Below are 18832 nucleotides of genomic sequence, written 5' to 3'. Positions count from 1 at the left end.
TCTCTCTCTCTCTCTCTCTCTCTCTCTCTCTCTCTCTCTCTCTCTCTCTCACACACACACACACACACACACACACACACATTCCCCCCCTTGCCCCTTCCTTATCTCCACTATTATATTCCGGAGATGACTCTGGGAGATGCATCAGTCTCAAAGTAAGCTTACTTCCTCCTCTTCTTTCATGCACCCTCCCCACCCCGAAAACAATCTTGCCTAGAGAAGCAATGGCTGCACCAGGGCTGCCAGACTCTCCAGCTGCTTTTGACTGGACAGAACCCTCCTCCAAAAAGACTAGCCTTTTCTAGCCCCTTGTAGGGACTCCAAGGACGTGCGTGGTGGATCTGACCGAGGGCCACCAGGTTTTGCTGTTGTTGTTCCACTGTGCCTGCCTGGAGCTCATTCATAGATTGCTTTCTGAGGTGACTGGTGTCTTCCCCCCCCCACCCCCCGCCCCAGCCCCAGCTCTTTCCCCCTTACTTTTTCTTGCTTTGTATTCGAAAGATGCAGGCGCCTGCCTGTGTGTTTGGGTGAGGAAGGAGTCCCGTTTGGGGAATCCTGGGGGCTTTATTTATTGATCTTTTATTCGTGTGCCTGGTGATAAGCAAATGGGGGGAGGGGGGAGAGGATTGGCGGTTGTCACCTTCTAGGCCAAGTCAGCCCTGAGTAGTTGCTGTGTCCGGGATGGTCTGAGCGAGCTAAAGGTCTGTCACTCTCAATCAAGTAGCCCCGAGATCTCCTCACACTTATCCGCCACAGAAGAGAAGGAACCAGCAGAACTTTCTAACTTGACCAGCACCTGGCTAGAAGTTCCAACCGTTTAAACAAAAACCAAGAGGGTGGGGGAGGGAAACTGGACACACACACACACACACACACACACACACAACACAACAACAACAACAAAAAGCAGAAAAGAATCGAGTCCCCTTTCTGCACCCCTTTCAACTACCGGTTCTGTGAAATCGGAAATCTCCTAAAATTTTGCCGCTCCACAGAACTTGCGGTCAAGTTTCGAAATGAAACCGAGTTTCTGCTTCTATTTCAAGCAAGCGAAGGAAACCCTTGGATTTTCAAATTAATATTTCCTTCTCCTACGCCCGGATGCTTTTTTTTTTCAAATTAGCATTTCCTCCTTGTACGCCCGGATGCTTTTTTTCCCCCTCCCCCTTTAATTTGTTCTCCCAGCCCCAGTGAAAATTCAATGCCACGTTAGGATCCTAGAAAAGTTTTCTGCCAGCCCAAGAGCCGCCTGCCTCCCTCCCTCCCTCCGCAAAGTCCTTTAAGGCTGTAGCTTCACGCTCAGGCGGCATTGATAGGAAAGCATCCCATTAAAGTAAACGGCGCTTACTTTTGAGCCAACCTGCACGGGGAAATGCTGCCCACCGGGTCCCTTGAAAGAGTGAAGGAAGAAGCAATTTCTCTCGCCGATTTCTTTGACGGCCTCTCGAGGGAAGGGGAAATCCACTGACCTTTGCTAAAACTCCTTCAGACCCGCGGCTTCCAAACAACAACGGCAACGACCAGGACCAACCACCAAACACCACCCCTGGGAGCAGAAGCGAAGAAAGTTTCAGGCACGGTTCGAGTTCTTAAAACAGCGAAGCTTTTTCAGTGCGAGCCATTTGTAGGCCTGAAATAATAACCGGAGCCTCCGGCGATATTTTCTTTTCATAGCCGGGGACCTTGGCATCCGTCTCCACGCCATTGGATTAACGTCTGATCTTTCGTCGATTTGTCCCGGGATTGTAAACGTTTATCATCTCAAGAGCTAATTATGCTCGCAAACAGGAGGGAGACGCGGCGCCCTCGTTCGAACAGATTAGGTCCCGGTTTGGAGATGGTTTTCGAGAAACGCGGTGCAAATTAGGCCTAACCGACCGGAAAGGGAAAAGGGTGGGGGGGGGAGGATGGAAAGGTAGAGCAGGGGGACACCTGGACCGGTCGAGGAATGGGTGGCCTCGGCCGCCTCGGCGTCTCTCCACGAACACCGCACCCAGCGTGAGAAATCGGCTGCTTCGTGGCAAAAGGGAGAACGGCTCCCCGAGGGAGACTCCGGGTGAGGGTCCTGCTTTTCTCGCGGACGCCGCCTGGCCTTGGCTGAGCCCCGGCCTCACTTTTCCAGGTCCCGAGGAGGGCGGCCGAAGAGCCGAGCCGAGCCGGGCCCGGCCGGCTGTCCGTTCGGTAGAGCTCCGAGAAGCCAAAGTTTCCCGCGCGGCGGCGGCGGCGGAGGAGGAGGAGGAGGAGGAGGAGGAGGAGGAAGGCGGCGGCGGCTACCGACTAGCCAAGCCTGGCCCCCTAACCCCGGTCGGCAAGCAGGCGAAGGGCTTCCTCCAGCGGCGACCCTGGGCGTCCGGGCAGAGTTGCTGAGGAGCCGGAGGTGGAGAGGATGGGGTTGCCTTCAGCTTCTCCTCTAGATGGGCCAGGCCGCTAATCGGGTGCCTCTCGGCAGCGGAGTCAATACTGATCCCCCCCCCCTTGGAAGCTCCTTCCCGCTGCGGGAAAAGGCACCGCGTGTCGCCGGTTCGCTTTCTTGTTTTTTTTTAAGGGCTTCGGGAGAGCCGTCCAAACCGGGCCCAGTTTGGACTCAGGCCGCCTCCGCCTTGGCCTCTTTTTTTTTCTTTGCCGGAGACAGAGCGCAAGAAATCTCTGTGAACAAACCAGGGATTTTATTTTATTTTATTTTATTTTATTTTATTTTATATTTTATTTTATTTTATTTTATTTTATTTTATTTTATTATTTTATTTTATTTTATTTTATTATTTTATTTTATTTTATTTTATTTTATTTTATTTTATTTTATTTTATTTTATTTTATTATTTTATTATTTTATTTTATTATTATTTTATTTTATTTTATTTTAAAAAGGCTTTCTTTAAAACAAAATCAGAAAACGCTTTCTAGGTAAATAAGTAGCGAGGACGTGGGAGGAGATGAAGAAAATGAAAGCTAGCACCGTTTCATTATTTTATCTCCTTTACCTCTCTCGCTCCCCCCCCCCCGCTTTTTTTTTAAAGAAAACCCCTCTTGAATAGCTTCTTTATTGTAATTGTCTCACCCCAATTGAGCGCCCCACTGCGCTGTTGTATCTTTTTACAACCCTTAACAACTCGCACCAGTAACATAATTACCTCCAGATATTTATAACGAGAAATTACTTCTCTATTTTCCTCTTGCTAGGCTGGGAACCTAAAAGAAAGAGTTGGGATTAAATGCAGACACATCAGGAACTGCAGAACTTGTTTGTTTGTTTGTTTTAAAAGAAATGTTTTTAAAAGAGGGAGGAAGGAAGGAAGGAAGGAAGGAAGGAAGGAAGGAAGGAAGGAAGGAAGGAAGAAGAAGGAGAAGAAAGAAGAAAGAAAGAAAGAAGAAAGAAGAAAGAAGAAAGAAAGAAGAAAGAAGGAAGAAGAAGAAAGAAAGAAAGAAAGAAAGAAAGAAAGAAAGAAAGAAAGAAAGAAAGAAAGAAAGGAAGGAAGGAAGGAAGGAAGGAAGGAAGGAAGGAAGGAAGGAAGGAAGGGCTGTAGGGGGGAACGAAAACCCACGGAAGTCAGGTCAGGCATTGCAGCTGCCCAGTTCTGGGCTAAGGCAGGCCTAAGGCTGGGAAGGGAGGGCATTTATTTCCTTGTTCTTTACACATGGAAGGGCAGTTGGTACCTTAAGGTGGAAATTGCCTTGCCGGAGGAAGCTAGCTGGGTCTTGCGCTCTAGGTTTGGGGAGGGGAGTAAAATGGAAGCCATTGTTTGTCTTCCACAGGCTTTGTGCTGGCCGTTCTCACCCCCTCCTGATCTTACTTTTTAAAGCAGTGAGGCGAGGTAGACAGCGTGTGTCACAGTACAGTGAAAGGGGGGAAGATCTAAAGACCAGAAAGAAGTTAACCAGAATGAGTGGATTTCTTTCTACTTTCCCTTCCCTTCTACTTGCTCTCTTCTCTCTCAGAGAAAAAAAGAGGGATGGCATTGTTAGTGCCTCTTGAAAAATTGTTAGTGAATGTTAGTGCCTCTTGGAATTATATATGTGTGTGTGTGTGTGTGTGTGTGTGTGTGTATGTATGTATTTGGTTTCTCACCAAAAGTAACATTCCCACAAATTTAAAATGCCTCAGGTGAGAGATTTGCACATTACCGAAAAATGTCTTTCTTCTCCTTTTAGTATTGTTGTTGTTGTTGTTGTTGTTGTTGTTGTTGTTGTTATAATTATGTGTGGCAGCAAGCATTCCTTGACTCAGAAAGTTCTGTTAGACCAGAGTAAGAATGTGTTATACTCGCTTCCATCAAAATCAACTCAAAGTCAAGTTGTTGGAGGGTTGGTTGGTTGGTTGGTTTTTAAATGCAGACATGCCGTGTGACAAAATTTTGCATTCCTGCAAGAAGCACCCCAATATTATTAAAAGAATAGGGGTATTCCTGAGAGTTTAAAAAGTAAAGAAAAGGCGTACACACGAGACTTTGAACTGTTTTTTCCCCAGTCCATGCTTGGGAAGAAAAACAGTTCAAAAGACTCATATGTCCACCTTTTCCCCCACTTTTTAAACTTTCAGGAATACCCCCATTCTTTAATAATATTGGGGGGCAGGTTGAGGTAGGGAAAGATGTAAACTAAAAAGTCCTTAATTTTATTTTTTTCATGCACTTTTCTTCTTCATCCTAGTGGGAAGACTTTAATCAGCACTACACAGATGTGTGATTCCTTAAATTGCATGAGAGGAGAGACCACTCATAAACCAGGCAAGTTTGAAGCCCTTCCTCCTCCTCCTCCTCCTCCTCCTCCTCCTGTGTTCCCCTATAGCACAAGAATGTGAATGAGCCTGTATTTCCTTAAGGGTTCAAAGCGACCAGCCTCTCTTCTCACATGGTAGCTGATGTGCTGAGAGAGCTGAAGATTTTACTCAGAATGTGATTTACCTTGCATGATTGCATGAAAGATTCAGTGGTTTGTTATTAATCAGGGTTGGGAGAGAACAAACAAATGATAAATTAATAAATTTTGGGCCTTAATTGAGAGGCCGTAGAATGAATGACTTCTCAGACATAATAATACTGGAACTGCCAACCTGCTTCATTACCTTGGTTAATATTGATTTTTATCACTAACAGTGCCCTCTTCCCGAGCCACGTGGGATCTTGCTTCATCAGTCCACAATGCAGAACAGTAAGTGGCTCTTCCTGTCTTTTGGGACACCAGCTTGAGTGTGTACAGATGAAAAAGTGGTTTGGCTTGGCTTGGGTGTGAAGGTGGCTGGGAAGAGAGAAAATTATTCATTTTGAAAATACTCTCCATAGTGGAAGAGAAAGCTGAAAGAGATTGGATGAATGAGGTTGTTTGGACTCTTCCAACAAGAGATGAGGCTTTTGAACTTGGGGGAAGCACTGGGTGGAGATCCTCCTTCTTTGTCCTCAAGGACATTTTGGAGGCTGAGACATCCTGGAGAGGTGGAAATCCATCCATCTCTGGAAAACCTTCTTCCTTGTAATTGCACCTGGTGGAGATGGGGCGAAAGAATATATTTTTACGGACCGACAACCCATTGGCTGTCAATAGACCCACTCTAAAATTCTTCTGGATTCCTCAGCAGCCTTTCACATATGTGGATTCCTTCTGAGTGCTGTGGGGGGACATTGTGAGAATAATGCTCTGCATGAAGAGGGCAGACTATTTCCTGACACTAGCAGATTTCTAGAAGTCTGACTCTTTTCCTTGACTCTATGAATTCCTATCCACTTCACACCATCCCTTTCCCCAGCATTCTTCAGTGCTGGGCATGATAGCTCTCTGGCAGGAAGTAGTGAAGCACTAAGGCCTGTGTAACTTTTGCACATCTTAAAACAAGAAAAAGAGGTGGGGAGGGAGGGGGAAGGAAGGAAGGAAGGAAGGAAGGAAGGAAGGAAGGAAGGAAGGAAGGAAGGAAGGAAGGCTGATTCATTGCATTGTGGCAAGGATCTCCATTTGTTGTGGTGTAGTAAAAAAAAAAAGAGGTGAGCTAGTTGAAATCCTCAATCTGTCAGAGCAACTTTTATTAACCTGGAAGGAAATCCCCTTAGCATGCAGGGTATTTGTCCAAGAAGGCGTGGTGGTGGTGATGCTAGAACGATGGAAGCTGCTAGAACCAGCCCGATGGTTTTATCAGCCTGCAGGGCAAAGCAAAAGGTTGGAAGAGACCTCAGTAACCTCGCCGTTTTGGTATATTGTCAGAATAAGCCCCAGCAGCACCCAAAAAGTAAAGCAAACTAGAAACACCCAACTGCGTCCAGGAAACAACAGAGCCTGTTGCAGGTCTTTACTAATGCCCTAACAATGAATGCTATTTCGAAATCCAAGTGACTTCTCCCTGGCCTTACCAATTCCCGAATCATGATGATGATGATGATGATGATTATTATTATTATTATTATTATTATTATTATTATTATTATTATTATTATTATTATTATTATTATTATTATTATTATTATTATTATTATTATTATTATTATTATAAAACGTCATCTATCCTCTCTGGCGCAAAGGCCTGATAGAAATGGTAAGGGGACGTTGGCACGCTGCTAGGCTGAAGGACCGGGCAGGGTGGGCGATCTCCACCGCAAGGCGGAAGGGAAGGCAATATCAACCGAGCAAAGATGGGGCGCCTGCTGGTTTGGAATGCCGGACTCGTTAAGCGTATTTTAGGCACGGAGTTGGAACCGGAAAGCGTCGAGGTAGCCTGAAAGTGCGGTGGGGCTGAGGAGACGTCGTCCCCAAATCTCGAGAGGGCCGTTCCCAGTCGCCAGCTGAAAGGGCTAGTTAGTGCCTTCCTTCCGGGACTCTCCGGAGCTCGGAAGGAAGAGCCCCTCTTTGATCTGGGGGGGGGACGGCCCTTCGAAGGGGAACACCCTGGTCAGGCCCTTCCGCACGCTGGAGGGAATCCCTAGTGACACTGACCCTAGGAAGTGGGAGCCGAGCTTTGGGGAAAGAGGTGCCGGGAGTCACCCCCCGGATATTTATTTCCCAAATCTGTTTCCCAAACAATTTACTCCCAGCCCACCCCAGCCACGTCGTTTCCTGGGGAATCGGGTGCTTCCAGCGCGAGAATTCATGACCAATTCCCCCGCTACTCTAAAACCCGCTCCGGATTTCCGCAGGGCCGTGATTTTACGCGCAGCTCTGCACCTTGGCGAGGGACTCCAGTCCCAGATGGAGGACACAGTATAAAATCGATGGCGCTCTTTCGCCTGATAAACAAACACGCTAAGCCTTTCATAAGAAAGCCAGCCTTCTGGCAGCAGGTCGTGCTAAGCATAAACGCGACTTATTTGTTTGGAGGTAGATATGGCCGGAGTGGGGAGCAGGACAGTCCTCCAGCCTTATCTTGGTGGGAAAGTTGCTATCCCGGATGTTCATGGGACTTAGTAAAAAATAGCTCCTGTTGTGCAGCGTGCCGGGAAGGCGCGTAAGTTCGCAGGGTACGCCTGAGATCAAGGTAGGCTTGATCCGTTAAGCTGGACGGTGGCCCTAATTTTTCCAAAAAGTTACGCCGGTAAAATAATGTCGAGGTCTTTGCAAGCGATTCCCATTTTAAGCGCGTTGCGTTTGTTTTAAACTTACTGTAACCCCGCACCCCTGGCCGGTTGTTGTTATTCGGCTGAGCTTCTAAATCCTAAAGAGAGCTCGTTAGTATGCAAACTCCGTCGGGATTTCCTTGGAGAGAAGTGGAGTCGAGACTCGGTTGCGGAATCGGAGCTCAATGGCTTTGCTTCCCTCCCGTCTCTTCTTCGCTGGACAAGCTCGCTCTTGCACGTCACCCGGGTCTATTGACATCTCCTTGGCTTTCGGAAGCTGGCTTGGAAGTAAGCCCCATTGAGCACAGCGGGGCTTTCTTCTACTAAGGAGTCTCGCGAAAGGCTCCGGCCCGGCTCCACGGGCCCTTCGGCTGCTCCAATCCAGCGCCACTCCTGATGAAGTCCCAGGTTCAACGCGTTTCGGCTCGCGGTCTCAGCTTCCTTTGGTTCTGGCGGGGTTTGTGCCATTTTTTTTTCTGAGACCCAAAACTCGCTTGGATGTGTAGTTTCCGACTAGGGGGAAGCAAATCCCTCCCCCGCCTCTTTCTGTGGTAATACGCCCCGAGGCCTGCTTGGGGGCTGAGTTGCCGAGGTCCAGTGGCGCTGACTTTTATCTGCGGGTTCCTTTCGGGGGTCCCTGCGTGGCTGGACTGGGGTAGCGCTGACGAAGCTTTTTCCTGCTCGAGGTTTGACTCGTCCCTTGAGACGTTTCCGATAAGGCCGCCTTGAGAGAGGGTACCCCATATGTGCCCGGGCCTCCCTAGACAACACGGGCCGCCTTTCCTGGGAATCGCAAATACCTTTGCACTAGGTTTCCCTCCCGACCCCATTCCTCCACCCTACCCGCAGGAGGGGGGGGAAAGGGGGGAAAAAAAGAAAAGAAAAAAGCCCGCCGGGGTGATTTGGGTGGAGGTCGCGGCCGGTTTTCCCCTGCTTTGTGTGGAGAACTCCTGCGTGTCTGCAGCGCCGCGCATCCAAATTGAGACCATATGTTTTCCTCTTAGATGGCTCGCCCGAGAAGCCGAGGCGCATAATCAGCGCCACTGGGCTCGAACTGCCTGCGTTTCTCCTGGGAAATTAAGGCATTGATTAAGGCTTAACCTTTTTTTTTTGACACGGAATTTGGAAGTTGGGCTGCCTTTCTTGAGGCGCGGAGGAGGAAAGGCGTCTCCCGCCTCTCCGGAAGGCGGGCGAATGGCCTCCATCGGCTTGTGTGTGTGTGTGTGTGTGTGTGTGTGTGTGTGAGAGAGAGAGAGAGAGAGAGAGAGAGAGAGAGAGAGAGAGAGAGAGAGAGAGAGAGAGAGAGAGAGAGAGAGAGAGAGAGAGAGAGAGAGAGAGAGACTGGGATGGGGAGGCTTAGGAAAAAGAGCTCTCCTCTGTGCGCCTCGCAGGCCCAAGAGCTCCGAGCACCCAGTGGCGATCGATGGGAACCCCCCCTCCCGCTCTCAGGGGAGCAGAAGGGGGCACCTGCTGCTGCTGCTGCTCAGAACTCAGCTATGGATTTAAGACGCGCTGCCCTGAGGCCGATTGTGGCCTCAGGCCTCCGCAGGACGGTGTGGTGGGCGGGAAGGTGCGGAGAAGAGGGACGACCAAGATTTCCCTGCAGTCCAGGCCAATGGGGGAAAGAGGAGAAAGAGAAGGTTTGGGTGCCGGGGTTGAGCATAAAGCCTCTCCAGGAAACAAGCCCTTGATGGAGGGAGGAGGGCGAGAGGGGGAGAAAAGAGGGCCTCGGATACCCCCCCCTCCTCCTCAAACTGCCTTTCTTGAGGTCCTTCCTGGTCAGCAACTTCATCCTAGAAGCCAAGAGAGCCGCTGTTTCTCTCTTCTCTCCCCCCCCCTTTAAAGGTTTTTGCAGCCACGGCTGGTCAGTTCTCCAGTGGCCTTTACAAGAAGACTCACTTTCCCCTCCTCCCAGCCCGCGCCCCCCCTCCCCCCTCCCCCTCCCCCTCTCCTCTCCCCGCTGCTTCCTCCAACTCTTGTCACTTCGGATTTATCGCGGAGGCAGCGCGCCCCTCCGGTGGTGTCCAGATTGACCCTGTGGCTACCTTTAAAAAGTCGCTTCTCCTGGAAGGGAAAGCTAGGCGAGTTTTACTGTCGTCGGAGTGATACCCAAATCCGGACAGAAAGGGTCGTTTTTATCCTGCTCCCGTTTGTCGTGGCGATGCAATATCCAAGAGCGGAGCACTGTCACAAAGTGACAGGTCTGCTACAAGTGCTCCAACTGATCTTTTCAATTAGCCTTCCATGCATGATCCGGGGCGACTTCCGCCTATTTCCAGAAATTAAGCTCAAACTTGACGTGCAGCTAGTTTTATTTTAAAGACAAATGTCAGAGAGACTCATCATATTTCCCTGCTCTTCTATATTTGGAGCTTATTTATTGCTAAGAAGCCGAGGCTCCTGCAGTCAATTTAGCAGAAGGCTCCAAAGAGAGAAGGCGAGCAGAGCAGAAGCAGAGAGAGAAAGAGGGGAAGAAAGAGAGAGAGAAAGAGAGAGGCCAGATCTTCTCCAGGGAACCTTTTTTTTCCTCCAAAGCTTTAAAGCTGCAGGTTGGGGATCCTTTTCGAACCCCCTTTTCGGGAGTCTTGCCTTTGGCCGAGGGGTGGGGGTGGTGTGGGGTGGGCGCGGGGGGGGGGAAGGAAACTGTGCGGAGAGGATGCAGACCAAGCTCGCGACTTTTCCTTAAACAACCCCGGCGTCCCTTTTTCTCCTCCCCCTCTTTTACCCCTCAACGCGTGGGGAGGGGGGAGGGGGAAGAGGCGACTTTCTCGGAAATGGCACTATTTGGGAGACGGGGAGAACCAAGTAGCCTGGGCTGCTTCTCCTGTTTTGCGGAGCCGGGGGTTGTGGGGGAGGGGAAGGGAGATTGAGAGAGAGGGAGGACAGGGCACCCTTGCCGGGACGGAGCTGTCTGGTGCTCCCGGAGCCAAGCGCCGGACTTCTTCCGAGGCTTCTTCCGTTCACACACCCCCCTCCGCCCAACTCGAGAGACGGGCGACTTTTTTTTCTTTTTTCTTTTGCTCCCGCCGCCGTCGCCCCCCCCCCCCAACGCCCTACCCCGCCGCTGCTTTTCCTTGCTCGCTTTTGCCAAGTCTGCTGACAGGATGGCTCTGAGTGGAAGTGTGTAACCACCAAACGTTGCTCTTCTGGACAGAGCCGGCCGTCAATGGATTCGGCATTTAGCCTAGAATCGGGGCGGTGGGGGGGAGGCAAGGGGGGGGAGGCAAGGGGCTGGAGAAGCAAGCTGGGGCGGTGGGACAGGAGAGCCGAAAGTGGAGGAACCCTCCCGCGCCCCCCCCCCCGCCTCCCCCCACCCTCTCCTCTCCCCCCTCCCCAGGCTTGTCGAGCTGGGCTTTTTTTTAACGGAATGGCCGTGCAGATTGAGATACCTGCCTGTCCGTGTGTAGATTTTGAACTGAAAGGAGGAGGCGATTCCCCTTTCTCTGCCTACGTAAACCTTTGGCGGCGACTGGAGAGGCCGTGGCTGCTACGGCTGCCAGACCGGAGGCTTTATTGCAACGCTAACTTTCCTTGGGGAGAAAAACAAAAAAAGGCTCTTTTTTGGCCCCACTGGTTCTTCCAGGCCCGGCTCGTGGGACACGGGGGCTTCCGCTCGATCGTCTCTCTCTCTCTCTCTCCCCTCTCCCACCCACCCAGTCCCTTCCCTATCTCCCTCTGCCGCCCCCTCCCCGCCCTTGCCTTTCTCAAAATGACCCGGGAGGGAGCTGCTTGGTCTTCCAGGTCTCCTCAGGTGACCGAGACTTCCATTCTCCTTCTTTTCCTTCGCCCACCTCGCAGGTCACAGTGGCGTGAATCAGCTCGGCGGTGTGTTTGTCAACGGGCGGCCGCTGCCAGATTCAACCCGGCAAAAAATCGTGGAACTGGCCCACAGCGGGGCTCGGCCGTGCGACATCTCCCGAATCCTGCAGGTGAAAACGCCAGTCGCCTCCCCAGTCGGAGCCAGCCCGGGGCTTCTTGCTTGAAGAAGGGGAGGAAAAAAAAAACAACCCCCCAAAACAACCGGAGAGAGGAGGGCTTTCCACACGGCTGCAAACTTCCCCTTCCAGCCTTCTGAGGGTTGGGGGGGGGATAATAAATTATTATGCTCAGGGCATATTTCATGGGAAATATAATATATATTGCTTGACCAGTCTGTCTATATAAATATATATATACCTGATTTGTATGTGGTCGAGTAGGGCTGCAAAGAGTGCCTTAGTTGGCTGAGAATGAACTGGGCGAGGATAAGAGATAGCCATTTCCCCCCCCCCCTCGATGGCCTTCTTGGAAATTTTGTCCCCTTGAAACTTCTTTCCAAGCGGCGTTGCATTGGGGACGGAGGTGTGTGTGGGGGGGGGGGGCTAAGGTGTCCTCCCCGCCCGCCCCGATGTAGTAGCTTCTGTTTTTCTGCATGCATATATTAAGCGAAGGCTGAAAAACCAGACATGCTCAAATCGCCTTTGCTTCAGCAATCCTTATTGCTCCTCAAGACGTTTTGGCCAGATATTTATTTAGCTTTAGGAAGGCAGTCGAATTCGTCTTTGATAAGTCAGCTCCACAGCCCCAATATCCCTTCCCCCCCCCCCAGGAATGCGTCTATTTTGAAAACTAGTCTGAAGATGTTAGTAGCTTATCTACTAAACATCTTATCCATATTTGCCACCTTCCTTCAAGTTTTTCTCTCCTTTCCCTTGTGTCAAAAGGTTTTTTTTTTTAAAGAAAAAAGAAAAGAAAAGAAAAAAAGAACAAATATTTTACCTTTGTAGCATGTAGGCTCCCAAATGTAATCTTTTTTTAAAAAAAGAAAAAGAAAAGAAAAGAAAAAAGAAAAAAGAAACCTCTCTTAAGTAAGTTCTCATACCATTGAAGGTATATTTTTGTGTTTATAGACCCATGCAGATGCAAAAGTCCAAGTGCTGGACAATCAAAACGTAAGCTTGTCATTGTTTAATGCCTACTTAAACAATTTTATTTTTGTCTTGAAATTATTAATAATGTGATTTTCTGTCCACTTCCCTGATGCAGGTGTCGAATGGCTGTGTGAGTAAAATTCTGGGCAGGTATTACGAAACTGGCTCCATTCGACCGCGGGCAATCGGAGGTAGCAAGCCGAGAGTAGCGACTCCAGAAGTTGTAAGCAAAATAGCACAGTATAAGCGGGAGTGCCCCTCGATCTTTGCTTGGGAGATCCGAGACAGATTACTATCGGAGGGGGTCTGTACCAACGATAATATACCCAGCGTAAGTTCCTTGAGAATCTTCTTTCTGTCTGATCTAGAACAGCGTTATAGATAACCCTTCCCTCCCTGTCTTTTAGCTTCTTACTCCTCTCTTCTCTGTCTCGCTGTCCGTCCTTCCATAGGGGCAAAAGTTGCAGGAGCGCTTGGGGGAAAAAATAATTGGGGACTCACTCTTGGCTTTTAAGCTCTTGGGGATTTCAAGAATAGAATATGCTCCTTTTGAATATCGCAAATCTAAAAAAAATATCTAAAAATCTAAATCTAAGAACAACGACAACAAAAAAGGTGGGGAAATCTTTCTGTGCGAATTAGGAATGGCATCCAGCACAGGACGATACAGGCTGAGCTGTTTCATCCTGAGCATTTCTTTCTAATTTGAAGAGGATGAGGCATTTTTGCCCCAGGCTATTCACTTCCCAAGGAAATGGCTGTCCTGTGAAAGGAAAGGACTCAGGCTAACACACTGGGCCCTGCCAAAAGGGATCTACATTTGGCTGCCTCTGCCTTGATGCCAAATAGGTTGGAAGGCACAGCTGAACCCACTTGCTTGTGCCACTAGAATCTCAGCTTTTTTGTCTTCGGCTGGGTAGCATATGCCTTGCCTCCTGAATGCATCCCCCTACCCCACCCCTACCCCCACGGTCTTGGGATGGCAGCCTAGCGCTGCATCAATCAGGGCCCATTGATTTAGAGGGGCCCTACTGAAAGCCGGGAGCTTGCAATGGAGCAAGAGGGCCAGGGAAGATCTGTGTCTTGAAGGTTGTTTGCCAAGGACTCCTGGTGAAATGAACTGGTGGGCAGGATCCTGGGAAGCCGAGTGAGTTTTGTTTCACTTCTGGCTTTCTCCTCTGGGTGGACAGTCGACCTGTGGCTGAAATGGGAAGGGGCGGTGTGTGTGTGTGTATGTGTGTGTGTGTGTGAGGTTCCGCACCACTGTGGCTGCCATTTGGTGGAATGCAATTTTCCTTCCAGGTGTCTTCGATCAACCGAGTCCTACGCAACCTGGCTAGCGAAAAGCAACAGATGGGAGCAGATGGAATGTATGACAAGCTAAGAATGCTGAATGGGCAGACAGGGACGTGGGGCACCAGGCCTGGGTGGTACCCAGGCACGTCTGTCCCAGGACAACCAACACAAGGTAGGCAGGGAAGGGAGTTGTCCGCTGCTCCTTCCCTTCTCCTCCCTTCTCCTCCCTGGTCAGTCTGATTTCTCAAACGACCCTTCTGAGCCTAAAGGAGTCTACCTGACTCAGTCTTCCTCCACTTCCAACTTCCCTCTCACTCTCTACTCTGCCTCCCTGGGAATGCCCACTCAAAGGACATTTTACAAAAGCAGTGATTTTTCAGTCCACTTTCCTAAACCCCACTCTTCATCTAAGGAGACCTCCAGACGGAATATAGAGGGTAGACCAGGCAGTTAAAAACAAACTGGAGGGAGAGCCAGTGGGTGAAGGGTTTAAGGATTGGGTAACAATGGAGAGACGGGGTGGGGAGGCTAATCCACGTCCAACCACAGAAAATCCCTGGGTGACTTTCTCTCAGTCCAACCGCCTCCCAAGGGTTGTTGTAGGGACCAAGTGGAAGAGAGAGCAGGACTTATGTCCTCTTGAGTTGTTCGTGCACTTGCTAAGAAAGCTGCCCAAGTCCCCAGCAGCAGAGTTTCAGTTTCAGGTTGTGGGTTCCCTGCACAACCGGGCCATCCCCTTTCTCCCAATTAAAAGGCATCAGATGCTAAGTCCCTGATAGACTCTGAGCAAACCCTCATTGTATCAGCTCGCTTTAGAAGAGTAATTAACAAATGATGAAGCCCTGAGGGGGGGGGGGAGAGAAGCATCCTCAACGATGGATAGGCTAAAAAACAAAACACACACACACAAAAAAAACAACCCATGCAGTTCTTCTCTTTCAGGATCTGTTTAGTCGACAGAAGAATTACCATCCACCCCTCTTGTTGAATCTTGTCTTTCTTTGCCAGAAAATAAGTACTGAAGTATTGAAAATAAGTCGGGAAGGGAAGGGAAGAGAACAAAGAGGCAACTTGTGCAGGAATCCCCTGCTGTTGTGGGTTCTTCCTACTTGATCCTTTTAGATAAGACTTTGGCGTTTTGAAACCCAGGCTGGACTATATTCGGATTTGTTTTTGTTTTTTTTTCCCAGGGGACTCCAAATTCAGGGGTTGATCACTGCTGGCAGGCTCTGATAGCAGCTATGCCTGGGTACCCCCAGCTCGCTTGTGGTTGGGACAGAGGCATGCTTTCCCATCCCCTTAGCTTGAGTTCATCCCTTTGAGGATGGGGCTTCTTGGCTTGCTTGCGTGTCCTCTCTTGGGGTGGCTCTGGTCAGCTTTTCCAGCGTCCAGTAGCCAACACCCTACTTTGTGTCATCTGGAAGCCGGAAGAGACACCGGAGAAAGAGGAGAGCAGAGAGAAGGGGAAGGGAAAAAAAAAGAAAAAGAAAATCAGTAACAATATGCAGAATATCTGGTACAAAGGATGTTTCTGTCACACACAAGAATTTGTTATGGGAACAATTCTGTCGCTATGTAATTGCTCATTAGAGATCGTTTTGTTTCTCATTAAGGCGACATGAATAAGCGTCTAGTTGAAGGAGACAGCTGTAGAAATGTTCCACAGGAGACCTCTGGACACGATATGGCACCGTTTGCCAATTAGACATGTCAGTTTTAAGAGAAGGGAGCTTTCTAGGAGGGACCCTGGGAAGATCGGAGTTTTGGGCCAACCCATTACCGCCCCAAGCCTCATCTTGAGGAGGGGGGGAGGGAGACATAGGTGGCTGAAGCTAGTAGAGGACCGAATCCAATACTGATTTTCCGGGTGGGGGGGCTGCTGTCTCCATCCCAGTACTCCTTTGGACCCCAACATTTTGAATTCCCTCTGGGAGGCAGCACAACATGTCTATGTATCAGCTCTAAGCATTGTGTACTGTAGACGTTGTGGAAAGGGCGGTGGGAACAGGTTAGATCCAGGAAGTGAAATATGTGCTGCAGGAAAAGCAAGAAGGATTCTGGTCACACTTCAAGGTTAGTGGCTCTTTCAAGACAGATCTACAGCTATTCCCATTTCCCCCCCCCCTTTTTTTTTTTTCATGAGCCAGGGCAAGCTCATTCCTGTAAAATGTTCGGCCACAATAAATCTGCCTTGAAAGAACTACCCGCTCAAAGTTTTCCGTTGCTTTTTCCATGGCTTCTGCTGCTTTACGATGGCCCGAAAAGCATCCAAGCATGGAGAAAGCATTGGGCCTTGCCGTTCTCTCAGGACTGCAGTCAGACAATCTGGGACAGCCAAACCAAATCCCAGAGGAGGGGTGGCCCGTCAAAGGAGCCTACCGGGTTTGTTCGTAAGAGCCTCTGGACTCCGGAGTTGGTACCTGCCCGTCTGTTTAAAGATGGGAAAGTCTTGGAGGGTGCGTTCAAAGCTGGGAATTGCCACCAGCAGGGCATTCAGATGGGAAGAGGAGGGGCCAATGTGTGGGCCAGGGGGAGTTGTGTGGATATATATAAAAAAGGAGGACTCGCTTCCTGATACCTAATGCCAGCTGTCTTGGCAAACCCTTCCCTAAGTTTTAGCTGTACCCTAGACAATTCTGGCTGGGGGGGGGGGCTGAGACACCAGCTGGAGAAGGTTGTGCACAGGAAGATCCCAGAAAGGTTCTAGATGGGGGGGGGGAGGCAGAGGCAGTTTCAGAGTCTTTTCAGACCTGAATTTCAGCCAGTTCAACTCAACCCTGAAAGTCAGAAGCGTCCTGGTAGCTTAGGTGAAGGGGAAAAGGATTTACTGAGACCCCCCCATCCTACACACTCACTTATGCAACCCCTTGGACTATGAGACAAAACAGCCTGGGCAGATTTGGATTTGGACCTGGCACATCTGACTTCAGATTTTAATAGGGCAGCGCAAAGCAGAACTCTTGGCTCAGGGGAAGATTTTGCAATTCTATCCTACTGACACAGCTGTGGTTTTAACTCGTTTCCAACCCCTTTAGCTGGCCCTTTCCGATTTCTCAGTGCATATGCATGCCCTCGATCCTAAATAGAAATGCCAGGGGAAAGCCTAATTTAATTTCAGATTAAATCTCCTGCCTCTCTTAGTGGGAAGTAACCGGGGGGGAGGGGGGCGGTATTTAGTGAAGCTAGCCACTGCTCATTCATGCTGGGGATGGCATACGAAACAAGCTGGAGATAAGGAAATATCTCTGTATTGAACGGACTTCCTCTTTTCAAAGAGCTGGCTTTTAAGATTGCCAGCTTTAACCAGGTTCTTTTCCCTTCTCCGAAAGTGCACCACCTTCCTTCCCGAGGCTTTGAGGATCGGGATATCCCCAGTCAGAGCAAGGGAGACCACGGTAGGGGAGGGGGTGGCCGGAGGAAACACCTCCCTCCCCCCCCCCACACACACACTTCTCCCTCGTTTGCACTGCTGCAGCCTGAAAGCGTAGAAAAAGCGGGGAGCTGCGGCACCCCAGCAGAGCTTAGCGAAGGTCTTCCGAGAGAGAAGAGAACCGAACCAGGAGCCGCTGCGCTGGGCCAGTTCTGGCGACTTCACCGGGAGCGAAACTCCAGGATGGTTCGCCCAAGTGTGGGAAAAAGATTCCGGAGGGTGGCGAAGAGCCGGACCCCCTCCCTTTCCGTCCTCCGTGGCAATCAACCTCTTCAGTTGAGATTAATGGGGGGGGGTTCCTCTCTGCCTGCCCTCTGCCCCCTCCCGGCCGCCTCAGCGTCCAGGATGCCCATCTTTGCTCTCAGTCGCAGCCGCTTCGACAGGATGCACCCCCCCTCCCCCCCCTTTTTTTTCCTTCTTCCTTCAATGCCTTTAATCCAAGATACCTCATAGCGGCGCGTGTCCTTCTGCTCTTCTGAGAGAAGTTAGTGCTTCTTCTCTTCTCCTTGTCGGAGAAGCTCGATGCCGAAGGGCAACGGCGGGGGTGGGGGTGGGGGTGGGGGGACTTCGGCAGACCTTCTTTCCCTCCCGGGGCGCTTGGTGAACTCGTCCCGAAAGGGCGAGCCTGCCCCAAAGTCTTCAAAGAGGCGCACAGGCCTCTCGGGAGATGGAGGCGGTTGTCGGGAAGCCGGCGCTGCCTGCCTGTGGGGATGCTAGCGGGGTGGGGGGGGTGGGTGGGGGGGCTTTGGGGTTTGTTTCAGGCAGGAGTGCGGCAGCGAGCGGGCTGGCTTCCAGCCGGACCCTGGACTGCCGGGGGTCGCTTTGGGAAGCCGAGGCCGTGGCCTGCGGTGTTTTTTTTTGGGGGGGGGGCGAGGCGGGGCAAGAGTCAGCCAGCCCCAAGGAGGATCGCGGAGGAAGGCAAGCACACGCTAGCTTCTCTCCCCAAAAGGGTCCCAGCTGCTGGCTCCCTAGAACAGTGTTTCCCAACCTTAGGAACTTGAAGATGCGTGGACTTCAACTCCCAGAATTCCCCAGCCAGCTATGCTGGCTGGGGAATTCTGGGAGTTGAAGTCCACGCATCTTCAAGTTCCTAAGGTTGGGAAACGCTGCCCTAGAAGTCCCTACGCAGGAGCTCTCGGTTTTGTACCAAGGGGCTTCCTTTGCCCAGCCCAGGAACCAGAAGGGTTGAAATTCCAACCTTAAAAACGATCGCCCTGGGTTCGCTCTTCCCCCCCCCCCACAGCTGGTGAAGCCCACCGTCTGCACATTGAGCCTAATTCGTTCTGAAATCTTTTGAAGCGAGCCTGTTTTGGGATGGGGACGGCCGGATTCCCGACGTTTCACTCCCTACCGCCGCCCCCCCCACACACACAACCCCGCTGCCCTTAATCAGCGGTCCCAGTTCAACCCAAAACTTGGTTGAGAGGGAGGGAGGGAGGGAGGGAGGGAGGGGGGGAAAGCTGGATGGGAGCTTATTATTGGTCTCGACTCGCCGCACAAAATGTGGAAGGTATAGGAAAGGAAGGTGGTAGTAGTGGTGGTGGGGGGGGGGGCAGCGGAAGGACGCGGAGAAGTAGACTTGAACGCGTTTTTTTTTTCCCCCGAGCTTCAAAGGCTTCCAAGGGTTTTGCCCGGGAACAGTCATGCCAATCTCTGATGTTCT

General features: G+C 50.6%; 1 protein-coding gene across 7 annotated transcripts in view; it reads left to right on the top strand.

Moving 5' to 3' along the window:
• Positions 1-18832, top strand: part of PAX6 (paired box 6) — a gene marked incomplete at its 5' end in the record, with an annotated part of 42337 nt that overhangs the window by 7853 nt on the left and 15652 nt on the right. The window contains 6 exons of one of the 7 annotated variants that reach the window (XM_081313111.1): positions 4649-4725; positions 5095-5149; positions 11332-11462; positions 12423-12464; positions 12559-12573; positions 13746-13911. In XM_081313111.1, coding sequence (XP_081169237.1) covers positions 5140-5149; positions 11332-11462; positions 12423-12464; positions 12559-12573; positions 13746-13911 — 364 coding nt within the window. Of the gene's footprint in view, positions 1-4648; positions 4726-5094; positions 5150-7881; positions 7991-9859; positions 10083-11331; positions 11463-12422; positions 12465-12558; positions 12775-13745; positions 13912-18832 lie in introns of those variants that run through there. The other 6 variants (XM_081313108.1, XM_081313109.1, XM_081313106.1 and 3 more) reach the window with 6 other exon arrangements.

The sequence above is a fragment of the Vipera berus genome (assembly GCF_964194415.1).
Source record: "Vipera berus genome assembly, chromosome: 1".
Lineage (NCBI taxonomy): Eukaryota > Metazoa > Chordata > Lepidosauria > Squamata > Viperidae > Vipera > Vipera berus.
The sequence above is the reverse complement of the archived record's forward strand: the minus strand, read 5'-3'. Positions and strand labels throughout refer to the sequence as shown.